Genomic DNA, 12,130 nt, shown 5'->3' on the forward strand with positions numbered 1-12,130 from the left:
AGGGCGCCACTGAGGTACATCCCTGGCCTTCAGCAAGCTTTTTGTAGAAATCAACAAGATGATTTAAAGACTCATACAAAAGGCCTGAAATGGTTAAACCAACTCTGAAAACAAAATTATAGGGTAGCAGAAATTGATTTTAAGAATTATAAAGCTGTTGGGAGGCTGAGGCAGGAGGATTGCTATGAGTTCAAGACCAGCCTGGACTACATAGTGAGTTCCAGGTCCATCTCAACTACATAGTGAGACCCTGTTTCCAAAAAAAAAAAAAAAAAAAAAAAAAAAGAATTATAAAGCTGTAGTACTAAAAACCAGTATTAGCATACAAGTAAGCAAACATCAATGGAACAGAATAGAAATTCTAGAAATAAATTTACTCATATGTGGCTGATTTGTCAAAGGCACAAAGGCAAAAGGGAAAGGAAAACCAGCCTAGAAATAAGACTCTGTCTCAAAATAAAAAATAACAAAAGGAAAAAATATAACAAAAGGGCTGGGGTTGCAGTTCAGTGCAAAGTCCCTGGGGTCAATTCCCAGTACTACAAACAAACAAAGTGAAACAAACAACAAAAACACATAGAGAAAAAAATCTTTGCAAACAAAGCATTTGATAAATGACATATACACACAAAATGTAAAGAATTCTCAAAACTTAACCCAAATCATCGAATAAAAAGTGGACAAAATATTTCAACAGATACTTCACCAAAGATACGTGAATAATAAGCACACGAAAAGATGCTTGATATTATTTACTAGGGAAATATAAATTAAAATGATGTATATGATACATGATGTATATGATACATAATTTGATGCAAGCACCTTAGGATAGAGCTTGGTCATTTGGGTTAAACATACACTTACCTCAAGTTCCAGCTATTTCACTGCCCCCGCCTCCCGTAGTTGTAACATTATCTGTATAGCTAAAATGGGAAACTCAAATGTCTGGGAAAGGATAAGTGAATAAACAAACTCCACACAATGGAGTACTACTTCTAAATTAAAAAAAAAAAAAAAGAATGGATTAACTAAGCTGAATGAAAAGTCAGACCTCAAAGGCAAATAAGTATGACAGAAACCTGATGAGTGGCTGCTTTGGGTGGCGGAGGGTTGGAGGGGAATGAGAAAACCTGGCTATTTTCTCTACACTAATTTTGGTGATGGTTTCATGGGTGTGTCAACTTACCAAATTTCGCAGTTCATTTACATCAATAATATATAATTTTATACAAATAAAATATGTAAATATACCTTGAAAACAGTAGCTACAGAACAGTGGCTGAAAGAGGTTAGAGTCCAGCTGCTCCAGTTAGTCCATCACAGCTGCAGGGACACGCAACAGGTTACCTCAGCTGTTCTGCTATTAGACTAACACATTGCTGCTGGCTTGAGCTACTGGTGGCACATGCATGACTGTCCCATCAGGTGGCTTGTACTGCTGAATGGAACAGTCACGCATGTACCACCAGCGATTCAGAGTTGCCCAGAAGTGAGATATATGAATTACGACCCCATTGTCAATGTGTTAAATGGGCCAACACATGGAAAATGGAATAGGGTTTGGAACACAGAAAATATTCTAGAGAAAAGCAAGGCTGAGCTGGAGTGGGGTAAGGTCTTACAGTCAACTCTTTTTGTTTGCTTTGCCACTTTTCCATGGGAGACTGCCCGTTCTTTTCTTTTTCTCAACAGAGTCTTGCTATGGAGTTCAGGCTGGCCCAGAACTCAAGTAGCCCTGGCTGGCCTTGAACCCTCAGCGACCCTCCTACCTCAATCAACATCCCAAGTGCTGAGATCACAGGATGCGCCACCATGACTGGTTTAAGGTAGACTGCTTTTTGCTTATCACCCATTCTAGGTAACTTTTTTTTTTTGGTACTGGGGATTGAACTCGGGTCCTTGAGCTCGTGAGGCAGGCAGCAACACCACTGAGCGAAACCCCCAGCCTGAGTCTAGTAATTTTATTGGAGCTGAAATTCATAGTATCCAACACCCTTGAGAAAGTACTCTATTCCCCTGGATTACAATGATTGGCACAAGATATACAAAGAGCAATCCAATCTGGGCCAAAGACCTTTCTTGAGATTTCCATATTTAACAAATATACTGAAGTAGGGAAGAAGATGTGTTTTTCTCTCTCCCTGGGCAAACCAACTCGAAAATTTAGAGGCAGGCAATATGCCCTCTGCCATAGTTGAAAATGGAACAGAATTGAGTTGAGAGAGAAGCACAATGGAGCAAGCCCCAAGACTATCCTTTGAGCTCCCAGATCTAGCTAGACCTGAAGAAAAACCAAAGTTTTTGATGACTTATAACCAATTAATTCTATTTAGGACTCAGGTTAGTTTGACTTACATTTCTTTTTTGGTGCTGGGGAACAAATCCAAGGCCTTGTGTATGCTAAGTACAAGATCTACCACCAAGCTATATCCCCAACTACTTGATCTACATCCCCTTCCCTGCCCCTGCTCTTTTCTTCTCTCATCAACTTGCTTTGTTAGGTCTCTAACTCCTGGGCTGAAATGATTCTTTCATCTCAGCTTTGCCAGTCTTGGACCTACAAGCATGTATCAATCTATATTTCTTTTGCTTCAACTAAAGGAGTTACTCATGACAAAAGAGGGTGAAGTGAGTTGGCTGTAAAATATTGGAGCTGGGAGCCAAAGACAGGTCTCACTTTACCTCATGGCCATTTTCTGCTGTAGAATGAGAGGGGCATGTGCTTGTCATTCAGTATAGAGGGGGGCTGAGCAAACAGGAGAGGCTAGGGACTTGTACTAGGTAGTGAACAGCAGTGGCCTGAGGCCTGGCTAGAAAGCCTGGCAGGAGCTTCAAGGACAACTACTTAGCACAACCTACTTTGGGAAGCTGTCAGACCTCAGACCCCTAACCCTTAAATGTGATTTGAGACATAACAGGACAATGGCATTTTTATTTACAATTGGACCAAAAAAAGGCATACAAGCATTTTTTTAAATTAAAAATAATGATGATTTAAAAAGTCAGAAAAATTGACGATGTCTGAACCCTTTGTGGAGTCCATTTTCCCATTTCCCCTCAAAAAAGAATCCCTTAGGGGGAAAAAATTCAAGACTTGAATGAACAAAAGATTCCAATATTATTCTCTACTGCTTGGGTTCCCTCTTCTCAAACCTGATTCTTGGTAGACGCCTCCTGGTACTGTGGAGTCACTATGAGGCAAGATTCAGAAGCTCACCAATTTGATTGTTAGAGCTGGCAGGGGTGGGGCACGTGTGTGGGGTGTTCCTAGCATAACCAGCATCCTGAGCTTTGTCTAGTGGAGTCCCAAAAGGATCAGAGCAAGGACAAGAGGCTATCATTTAAATCCTAATCCCAGATGGACAAGACAGCCAAAGTCTGTGACTTGTACAGGTGGCCTGGGGCTGGAAAGACTGGGGCTCCGCCGAGGAGCCGGGCAGCCACATAAGCCTCCTCCTTCCAGCTTGGGGACACTGGGCTTCTTGCCTCTTCCTGGGAAATGGGGAAGGAATAATACAGCTTCCTTCTCTCAGGCAGTTCTCTGGGTGTCCCAAAATAACTCAGGTGGGAGGGGGGGGCATTGAGTCTGGCTAAAGTAAGTGAGCAGAAACACTGAGGCCAGGGGACATGAGGGAGAGAAAGGCTCTGACCAGCCAACTGAAGGAGCGGATGGTAAGTCTCCAGGCCTCCTTATTCTGCCCTTAAAGTGGAGTAGAAGGTCCACCACCAGCACTTTGGAAAGATTGGCAGCCCCTGAAGAGAGAACTGAGGAGCAGTCCCAAGTGGCCTTAGCCATTCCTTCTCAGACACAGACAGGCGGATGCTTGGCTCTGCAAATACTTGGCTTCAGGTCCAGGGTTTCTTGGCACAAGCACAGTTCACTGCAAGTCTATCCTCTTCCTCCTTGTTGGTAGGCAGACTTAGGCTGCTCTGATGGGGGAATTGCTGATGTCCTAGGGAAACTGCCCCAGTGCTTCCAGGGCTTTTTCCTTGTAGCCACCAAATCTTGGGCTTGCTCCTGGTGAAATGGTGGCTCATAGGCCCGGCTGAAAGCTCTGCCCTGGTAGCTTGGGAGGAGGCGATGTAAGAGAAGTGGATGGGGTAGGGTGAGAGGCTGCTTGGCACTGAGGGGATGTCCGGGCTAGAATGGTACAGTGTTGTAACATCCACGGGGAGCACAGATGGTGAGGCTCCGAACTGTCACTGGGCCCCAGCCTCTCCTCTTCTGGTTAGTTGTGGGGTGGCCAATAGCCCTGAGGAACTGAAGTGGAGACAGTGACCAAACCCAGTATCTTGGTAGAGCTATCCATCCTGGATCCATTTGTTAAAAAACTAAGGGAAAATACCCAAACCAAAATAAACCTGAACAGACAGGTCAGAGAGTTCCTGCTAAAGGGAACTTTTTTAGCACTGAAGGAAAAAACGACCCACAAAAAACTCAGCCCCCACAAAAACTGGAATAAGATGAAGAAAAATGTGAGATTTATCTACAGGCCCTCCCGTCCCCCCCACAGCCCTGGGATCCAGGAACACTGTGCCAGGAGTTACATTCCAAATGAGCAGGAGTTACTTTATTTTGCGTGCCTGCAGTTCCCCACGCAGGGTGGCTTCCTGTCCAAGGATGGAGTGGCCTAGCCACGGTCCACCCCAATCAGTCTATCTTCACGGCAGCATAGATCTTGCGGACAAACATGTAGGCTGCGTAGAAGCCAATGGTGCCTGTGAGCAGCCAGAAGGACAGGACCATGAGGGCTGTGTAGCCAAAGTAGAGGAGAGAGGGGATGAATTCGACGATGTCCAGCTGGGGTGACAGTGGGGAGAGAAGAGAGGGATGGACGCTTAGTACCAGGTGGCCGTGACAAACTGCCCAACTCCCACCCATGTAATCGTAAAACTGCCACCTGCTAGGCACAGGGGCTCACAGCCATAGCCAGCCTTTATCTCTTCCAGGGCCTGTGTACTGCCTTGGATGCTCACAACCTCAGGACCAGAATGCTATAAGCAGGAATGACCACAGTGGGGACATTCCCTGGTCCTCCAGTCCCTAGAATAGAACAGCAACACTGTTGGACAGCAGAAGGTACAGTGAGGAGAGGTGCCCAAAGTTCTGACCCGAAGGACCCGAGAGTCACCATCAGGAAACATTCCTTTCTCAAGAATGCCTGTCACTTTTGTTAACATCTCATGGTGACTTTTATCTTGGAACATGTCAGATTCCCTTGTGATTTGGATTCCTTTGTGATACACGGGATCTGTACTATGATGGTGTTTGCTGGGACAAATGGAGCTAATTTGAAATTCTGGTACCAAGGTGTACCCAGTGCACCAGGGCCCATGGGTAGATATGTGGTCACAAAGTGCCAGGAGCTCAGAAGAAAGTAATAAAGAAAAAGAAATAAAGAAAGCAGCACAGGTCACTACTTGAGACTCTTTCCTAAGACTGAGAGGTAAAGGTGCTATTTTCAGACTCAACCTCCCATCTCTCCTACAAGCCATCTTGTGAGTACTGAAGGGGTGATGGCACTAGGGAGGAAGGAGCAAGACAATGGTCAAACCAGGAAAGGGATGAGCAAAAACAATGCCGGAGGAGCCCTGTGAGCTCATGTAGCCAAGGCCCTCATCTTACACTGGGGCTGGAGGAAGAGGTTTTTAGATGAGTAAGCAAGTTGGGGTACAAGGTGGGATGGGAGCCTTTGATGAGGCCTGTAATTTTTATTTGCCCGACACTATTTCCTGTCTTCTTCTTCAAGTGTTTTGAGGAATATATTGGCTAGTTTGTGTCCTGTTGTGGGCATTAATCTTCATATAAAACCTAAGATAGTCTATCAGAGTACACCATTCTTTGGGTCTGGTAAACAATGAGCAACAGGCATGCAAACCTGAGCGAGGTACTGAGGTATTCCCTGTGAGGAAAGAAATTCTTTTAGTTATAGGCTGTGGAGCTGAAAAGAGGAGACACCGTATCTACCACTGGCTAGCTTTCTACTTTGTGGTAAGATACAGCCTGCAGACACACAGAGCTAAGATATGGACAGAGCTTTAGTATTTTTCAGACCCTGGATCTAACCATGCCTGAAGCTAGGACTCCATCTTCTTAAACTGTTCATTTCTATCAGCCAGTAAGTTCTCTGGCTTAAGACAGTATGAAGTGGGTTTTGGTCACCTGCCAATCACAAGAACTGTAACTCATGTAGAAGAGGTATTAGATTAACTGTGGGTGATCTTGGAATAGGACTGAATAAGATCTGAAGATGCAAGCTACAGGGGGGCAGATTGCAGTGTGACTCAAGGAAGATCTCTGTAATAGCAGGAGCTGTCTAGGAGGAGAACGGGAATGTCAAAAATGAGTACATTTTCTGTAACTGAATGTGCTATAGTAGGGGTAGTACACTTTTTCTTAAAGGGTCACAATATATATATATATTATATATATTATATAATATATATATATTAGGTTTTACATACCACTGCAACTGCTCAACTGCTACTGCAGTATGAAAGTAGCCACAGATGATAGGTAAATGAATGATCACTGCAGTAGTTCAACAAAATTTTACTTTGAGGGCTGGGGATTTAGCTCAGTGGTGCCACTGCCTGCCTTGCAAGCACAAGGACCCGAGTTTGATCCCTGGTACAAAAAATAAATTTTACTTTGGGAGCAGCCTGCCACATGATCTTTCAAGTCCAGTCCAACCTGGGAAAAGCATTCTTAGCTTCAACCAGCAGACCTACAACTGTTTTGCAAATATGGCCTGGTTCCAAGCAGACTACTTGCTTTTGGGCTCTGGAAAGCCAAAGTACAACAGGTGAGATCAAGTCTTCAGTGTTAGCTGAGAAGGTCAGGGGTCCATGAGAGCCCCTTGAACTCCTTTCACAGGCACATCTGTTTTTATGTGTCATGCATGAATCTACCAAAACTGCAGGGGTCTGTTTGTACTGTTACTCATGCCACTCTTCAGGGACATGAGCTCTGTGAGCTTATTCTAGTTATGCAAGCCACCTTCCATTTGCTGGCAGCCCACATGTGATCCATGTGGGCTTACATGGCAAAGTGGCTGGCCTTGGAGACATAGGCAAAGCCCTTTCTTTGATGGTCCTTTCCTTACTCTGCAGAACCACATAGTACTTAGTGGGGAAGAGAAGGAAGCCCCTAGAGACAGGAAACCTGAGGTTCTGAATCTGGGTTCTAGAGGCTACACAGCATTTTCTTCTTTGATCTTTACTAACTCCTTTCATCTTCCTTTATTCTTTTCTATTTTTTCCCTAATATCTTGAGGTGTATAACTTACTGTATTATCAGTCTCAAAGACACATTGCCTTGCTTTGGGAGTATTTTATTTCAGGTTTTGTACACTATTTCTACTGTCGTTTATCCTGAGGGTTGTCTCTCAAACATACAGAACTCTGATTTCTGATTTCTTAAAAGATGCATGTTCTAAGAATGGTCCTCACTCTTAGTGAGAAAGTTTCTGTTTTTGATTTTTGTTTTTTGAGACAGGCCTTCCCTATGTAGTTCAGGCTGGCCTCAAACTCACAGCAATCCTCCTGTCTCAACCTCCTAAGTGCAGGGATTACAGACATGTGCTACCACACCAGGCCAGGAAAGTAAGATTATGACACTGAGGTTTTCCCCTCTGTATCTTACTCTCCACTATCCCGCCTAAAGAGGACAGAAGGGCCCTCCAGGAAGGTGGTACCTTGTTAACAAAATAAAAGATGGCATAGACCAGGACGTAGAATGCAGATCCCCCGGAGACTAGAAAATTCCTCCACCACCAGCGGTAATCCTAAAGAGAAAAAGAGGGAGGGTCATTGTTTTCTCCCGGTCCTCTTCCAGCCAAATTATATAGTTGCCCAAGGAGCTCAAGACTCGGGGTAAGAAGAGTAACATTTGAGTAATAGAAATATCCTGTAGCCTAACTGTGCTGGTGGTTATTTTAACTGTGCATTTCTAAAAACTATAAAACTGCAGACTAAAAAGGGTGCATTTTACAGTCTATAAATTATACCTCAATTAAAAAATAACAGAAAAATAATCAACTATATACATATAAAGGTATCGGGGATTGACCCAGGGGATTGCTAAACTGCTTGAGGCTACTCTTGAACTTGCAGTCCTCTTTGCTCAGCCTCCTGTGTAGCTGGAACTATAGGTACACACAATCACGCATGGCAAATTCTTTTTAATTTCTGGTAGTACAAAGGATTGAACCCATGGCACCTTGCACGTTGGGCAAGTGCTCTACCACTGAGCTACATCCCTTTTCCTCCAAAATCATCATGCATTGAGCAAATACTTTCTATGTACTAGGCACCACTTTAAGGACTCATCTCAGTCAGCTCATTTAGCATCTGAAGCAGCCTCCAAGTTAGGTCTATTACCTGAGGAGCAGTGGAAGTACAGACACTGAGCAACTTGAAGATCCAGAGCCAGTGGTGAAGGACGCAGATTCAGGCCCAAGTTGGTAGTCCCATGGCCCTGGCTTACCTATTCTGCAGGAGCTAGCCCCCAGAAGAAGGGCAGGTCACCAATCTGTATCAGGCTGCTGGAGAAACTACCACTGGAGTGGACCTGGTACTGACAAACCTACTGTCCTTTATCAAGCTGGGGTGACTACCCCACGCAACCATACAGTGAAGCTGGTACAGTATCATTAACTGCAGTGCACAGCTGAGAAATGGGAGGCTTGGAGAAGGAAGCAACTCCCTAGTCCAAGACTCAGTCTAAGTCAGGGACCACCTGGGAAACCCAGACCTAACCTCTGCAGAACCTCACTCACCTGTTTAATGGTGGGTCCAGCCCTTCTCCTCCTCACTTCCCGGCCCCATTCTCCTTACCTCTGCACACAACTGGAAGTACACCATGACAATGCTGATTTGTGAACAGGACACCACCAGGATGATGAAAACAAGGAATAGGAAGCCAAAGAGGTAATAGAATTGATTCTCCCAGATGGCCTGTGGACATATCAGAGTAAACCTTCAGCTGGTCTGGCCCCAACTCAGCTACCCCTTTCCCTGCATATTATCTGTCACCAGAGCAAGAATGGAGAAACCATCAGAATACTACCTGGGCAGGTGGGCTTTGAATGTGGCTCTGACTGGAGCAAGGGGCGAGCCATCATGTTCTTAGGGAGCGGCTGGGGTATGATGAAGCCTACTCTGAAGGGCCTATCTGAAGGTGTCAGCACGTAGGAAATAATCAAAATATGGAGCAGCCATCAGCACTCAGGAGCAGCTTACCACACGGCAGGCACTGTGCTACACTTATCTCCATATGAGGGCCTACGTAAGCATGGCCTTGTATAGCTAAGGAGGTGAAGGCTAAGATAGGACAGTAACTGGCCCAGGGGCACATAGATGAGAAATGCACAGGGATCAAAGGACAGCTAACTTAGGCAGGCCTGCGTGTGCCAGGGGCCCGTCAACTACTCTGTAATAGCAGACACTTGTCCAGCACTGACTGGGGCATGGCACCATCTGTGCTGGACATGGGCTGGATCACTAGACTTATAGGGCTCTGAGGATCCCTCCTGCCATCTTGGTACTCCCAGGAAGGAGTGACATCACATTCCCTGAATGCCAGTAGCATTCAGGAGCATTTCAGTAGCATTTCCTGAATGCCAAGTGCCTTTACAGACCACAAAGATCTAGACAATGGGGAACATTCTCCCTACTTGCCTTAAGTTTTGGGTGATGTCAACAGGTAAAAAGTTGGGAAGTGAGCTGGGTATGGTGGCACATACCCGTAATCCTAGCACTCACGAAGCTGAGGCACGAGAATTGCCTCAAGTTCGAGGCTAGCCTGGACTAAACTACACTCCCTGCCCCTTAAGTGAGACCCTGTCTCACCCTCCCACAAAAAGGGAAGGGACCTGGAAAGATATAGCAATGATCTTCATCATGTGGGTGAATGATCTGTGGTATTACCGAAGGAAATTCCATGTTCTGAGCCTGTTCCATGAACCAGACCCTGTACACATGACGAATCTCCTTGACCTTTCAAAGTTGTCCTGGCAGGCAAGTCTGTCACCCAATTTCAGGGTGCAGAATGGGAATATGAGAGGTTAAACAGCCTGCCTGCAATTTCACAAGGAATAAGAGGCAGTGTGCCTAGGCAATGGGGAGAGACCAGGCTGCAGGCACAGCTGAGGTGTGGAAAGGCGGGGACAGTACTCACACTGAAGATGAAGAACAGCTCGATGAACATGGCGCCGAAGGGCAGGATCCCAGCCATGAGAATGCTGCAGCAGAGCACTAGGGTCAACACCACCCAGACCCAGCCAGCAGGAAACCCAAGCTTCCCCTCTCCCGTAGTGACGCGGAGACAGTACCTATGCAGGTAGGGGTCCTAAGTCCTCTCTGTGCTGCTCAGCCATTATATTCTCTTAAGAGGTAGGCAGGGTAGGTATCATTCTCCACAGTTTGCAGGTGGGAAACAGGTCCAAGTGATGGTTTTAAGGTGTCCCACCACACCCTTCATCCTTCCCTTCCCTCGTCCTGGTTCCCAGGTTGGCATCAAGTCTGCTGCAACCCTGTCCTCTTTGTCATGGAGGGAAATGTCTACTAGCATGACTACAGCTGCTGCAGGAGCACTGGTCGCAGCTCCTGGTGAGGGCACCCTCTTCCCTGTCCTCCTAAGCTGTGGCTCAGGGGAGTGCTGGGTCCACATCTTTCAAAGCCCTCTGCTCTTGTCTCCATCAGACTTACCCCACAAATCGATTCATGTACCATCGCTGTTCAGGGATCTGCCGGGGAATCTGATTGGTGCGCACAGGGTTGTCATATGGCTGCTTTCGGAAGCCAAAGTAGTAGCCCAAGTAGACAAGGGGCAGGGAGATCCCAAACCACATGCAGAGAAGAGCAACCATGGTAGGAAAAGGCACCTGTAGACACACTGCTGTGAGGACCCCACCAGGCTCTAATGCCCAGGACAGGGGCTATGCAAGGGGCAAGGGAAACTTCTGGGTTCCTGGGAAGAAGCCGCATATGCAGCAAGGCCACCGTGGAGAAGGTCCTACACACATCCAACCCTGGGATCCTCACCAGAATCTCTTGGGGCCAAGAATTTCCTGGGAGGAAAGCATAGAGCAAATGGGGAGGAAGACTGGGCTCCCAGTAAAGAAGGAACCTCAGCATACCAGGAACCTGTCATCTAGGGAGGTAGAGAGGATGAGAGATGGAAGGGACTGAAAACCCTAAGGGGACATGAAGGGGATAGAATGGAAGAAAATGACATTAAAGGATCCGTTAAGTGAACAGAAAAAGGGAAAAAAACAAAGTGCATGAAGTACTCATTTGGTTAAAATAAAATACCATGATGTATATTTAAGTGCAAAAAGCAGGTTTAACATTGTATATACAAAATAACTCAATTAATTAATTATACATAAGGCTCTCCCTTTGTAGTTCAGGCTCACTATGTACCTGACACTGCCCTAGAACTCATGGTAATTCTCCCGCCTCAGCCCCTGGAGTGCTTGGATTATAGGTGTGTGCCACATGTCTGGCTCAGAACTCCATTTTAATACATTATATATATAAGCACCAGGAAAGCCTTACACTGAAAAGTTGACACTGTTTTCTTGGATGAGATGTGAGGGAGAGAACCGATTTTTCATTTTATTTTCTTCTGTACAGTTATGAGTTGCTAAACTTTTACAAGAATCATATGAAATGGGCATGGTGGTGCAGGTCTGTAATCCAGCACTGTGAAGAGCTGAGGCAGGACAGCAAGTTTGAATACAGGTAGGGCTACTTAGTGAGACTGTCTGAAAATAAAAAATAAAAATAAGTAAAAGGAGGAGTCTGGACTGGGGATGTAGCTCAGTGTGCAGGCTGAGCCAATTCCTGGTTCCACCAAAAAATAAAAATAAATAAATAAAGAGGAATCATACAGAAAGGAAGAAATAATACTGTAAAGTGTTTAGAACACTATTTTTAAAAAGTACCGTGTGTATGTTTGGGTTTTTTGGTAAATTACTAATTCTATGTGGGAAAAAAAAGACTATCTCCGGCTGGGGATTTAGCTCAGTGGTTCTGCTGCCTGCTTTGAAAATGCAAGGTCCGGAGTTCGATCCCCAGTACCAAAAAAAAAAAAAAAAAAAAAAAAAAAAAAACAATTTCT

The 12,130-nt window shown here is 45.3% G+C and overlaps 1 protein-coding gene across 3 annotated transcripts in view; it reads right to left on the minus strand.

Annotated features, from left to right (window-relative positions):
* Positions 1–4,580: 4,580 nt before the first annotated feature.
* The window catches only part of Tm9sf4 (transmembrane 9 superfamily member 4), a 46,660-nt gene continuing 39,110 nt past the window's right edge, over positions 4,581–12,130 (minus strand). For all 3 annotated transcript variants that reach the window (XM_010628460.3, XM_010628461.3, XM_010628462.3), the window contains 5 exons: positions 10,714–10,889; positions 10,184–10,247; positions 8,842–8,961; positions 7,701–7,790; positions 4,581–4,804 (listed from right to left, as the gene is read on the minus strand). In XM_010628460.3, the coding sequence (XP_010626762.1) occupies positions 4,655–4,804; positions 7,701–7,790; positions 8,842–8,961; positions 10,184–10,247; positions 10,714–10,889 (600 nt within the window). In that variant the 3' untranslated portion in view covers positions 4,581–4,654. The remainder of the gene's footprint in view (positions 4,805–7,700; positions 7,791–8,841; positions 8,962–10,183; positions 10,248–10,713; positions 10,890–12,130) is intronic.

The sequence above is a fragment of the Fukomys damarensis genome, unplaced genomic scaffold, assembly GCF_012274545.1.
Source record: "Fukomys damarensis isolate Sample0158 unplaced genomic scaffold, DMR_v1.0_HiC HiC_scaffold_22, whole genome shotgun sequence".
NCBI lineage: Eukaryota > Metazoa > Chordata > Mammalia > Rodentia > Bathyergidae > Fukomys > Fukomys damarensis.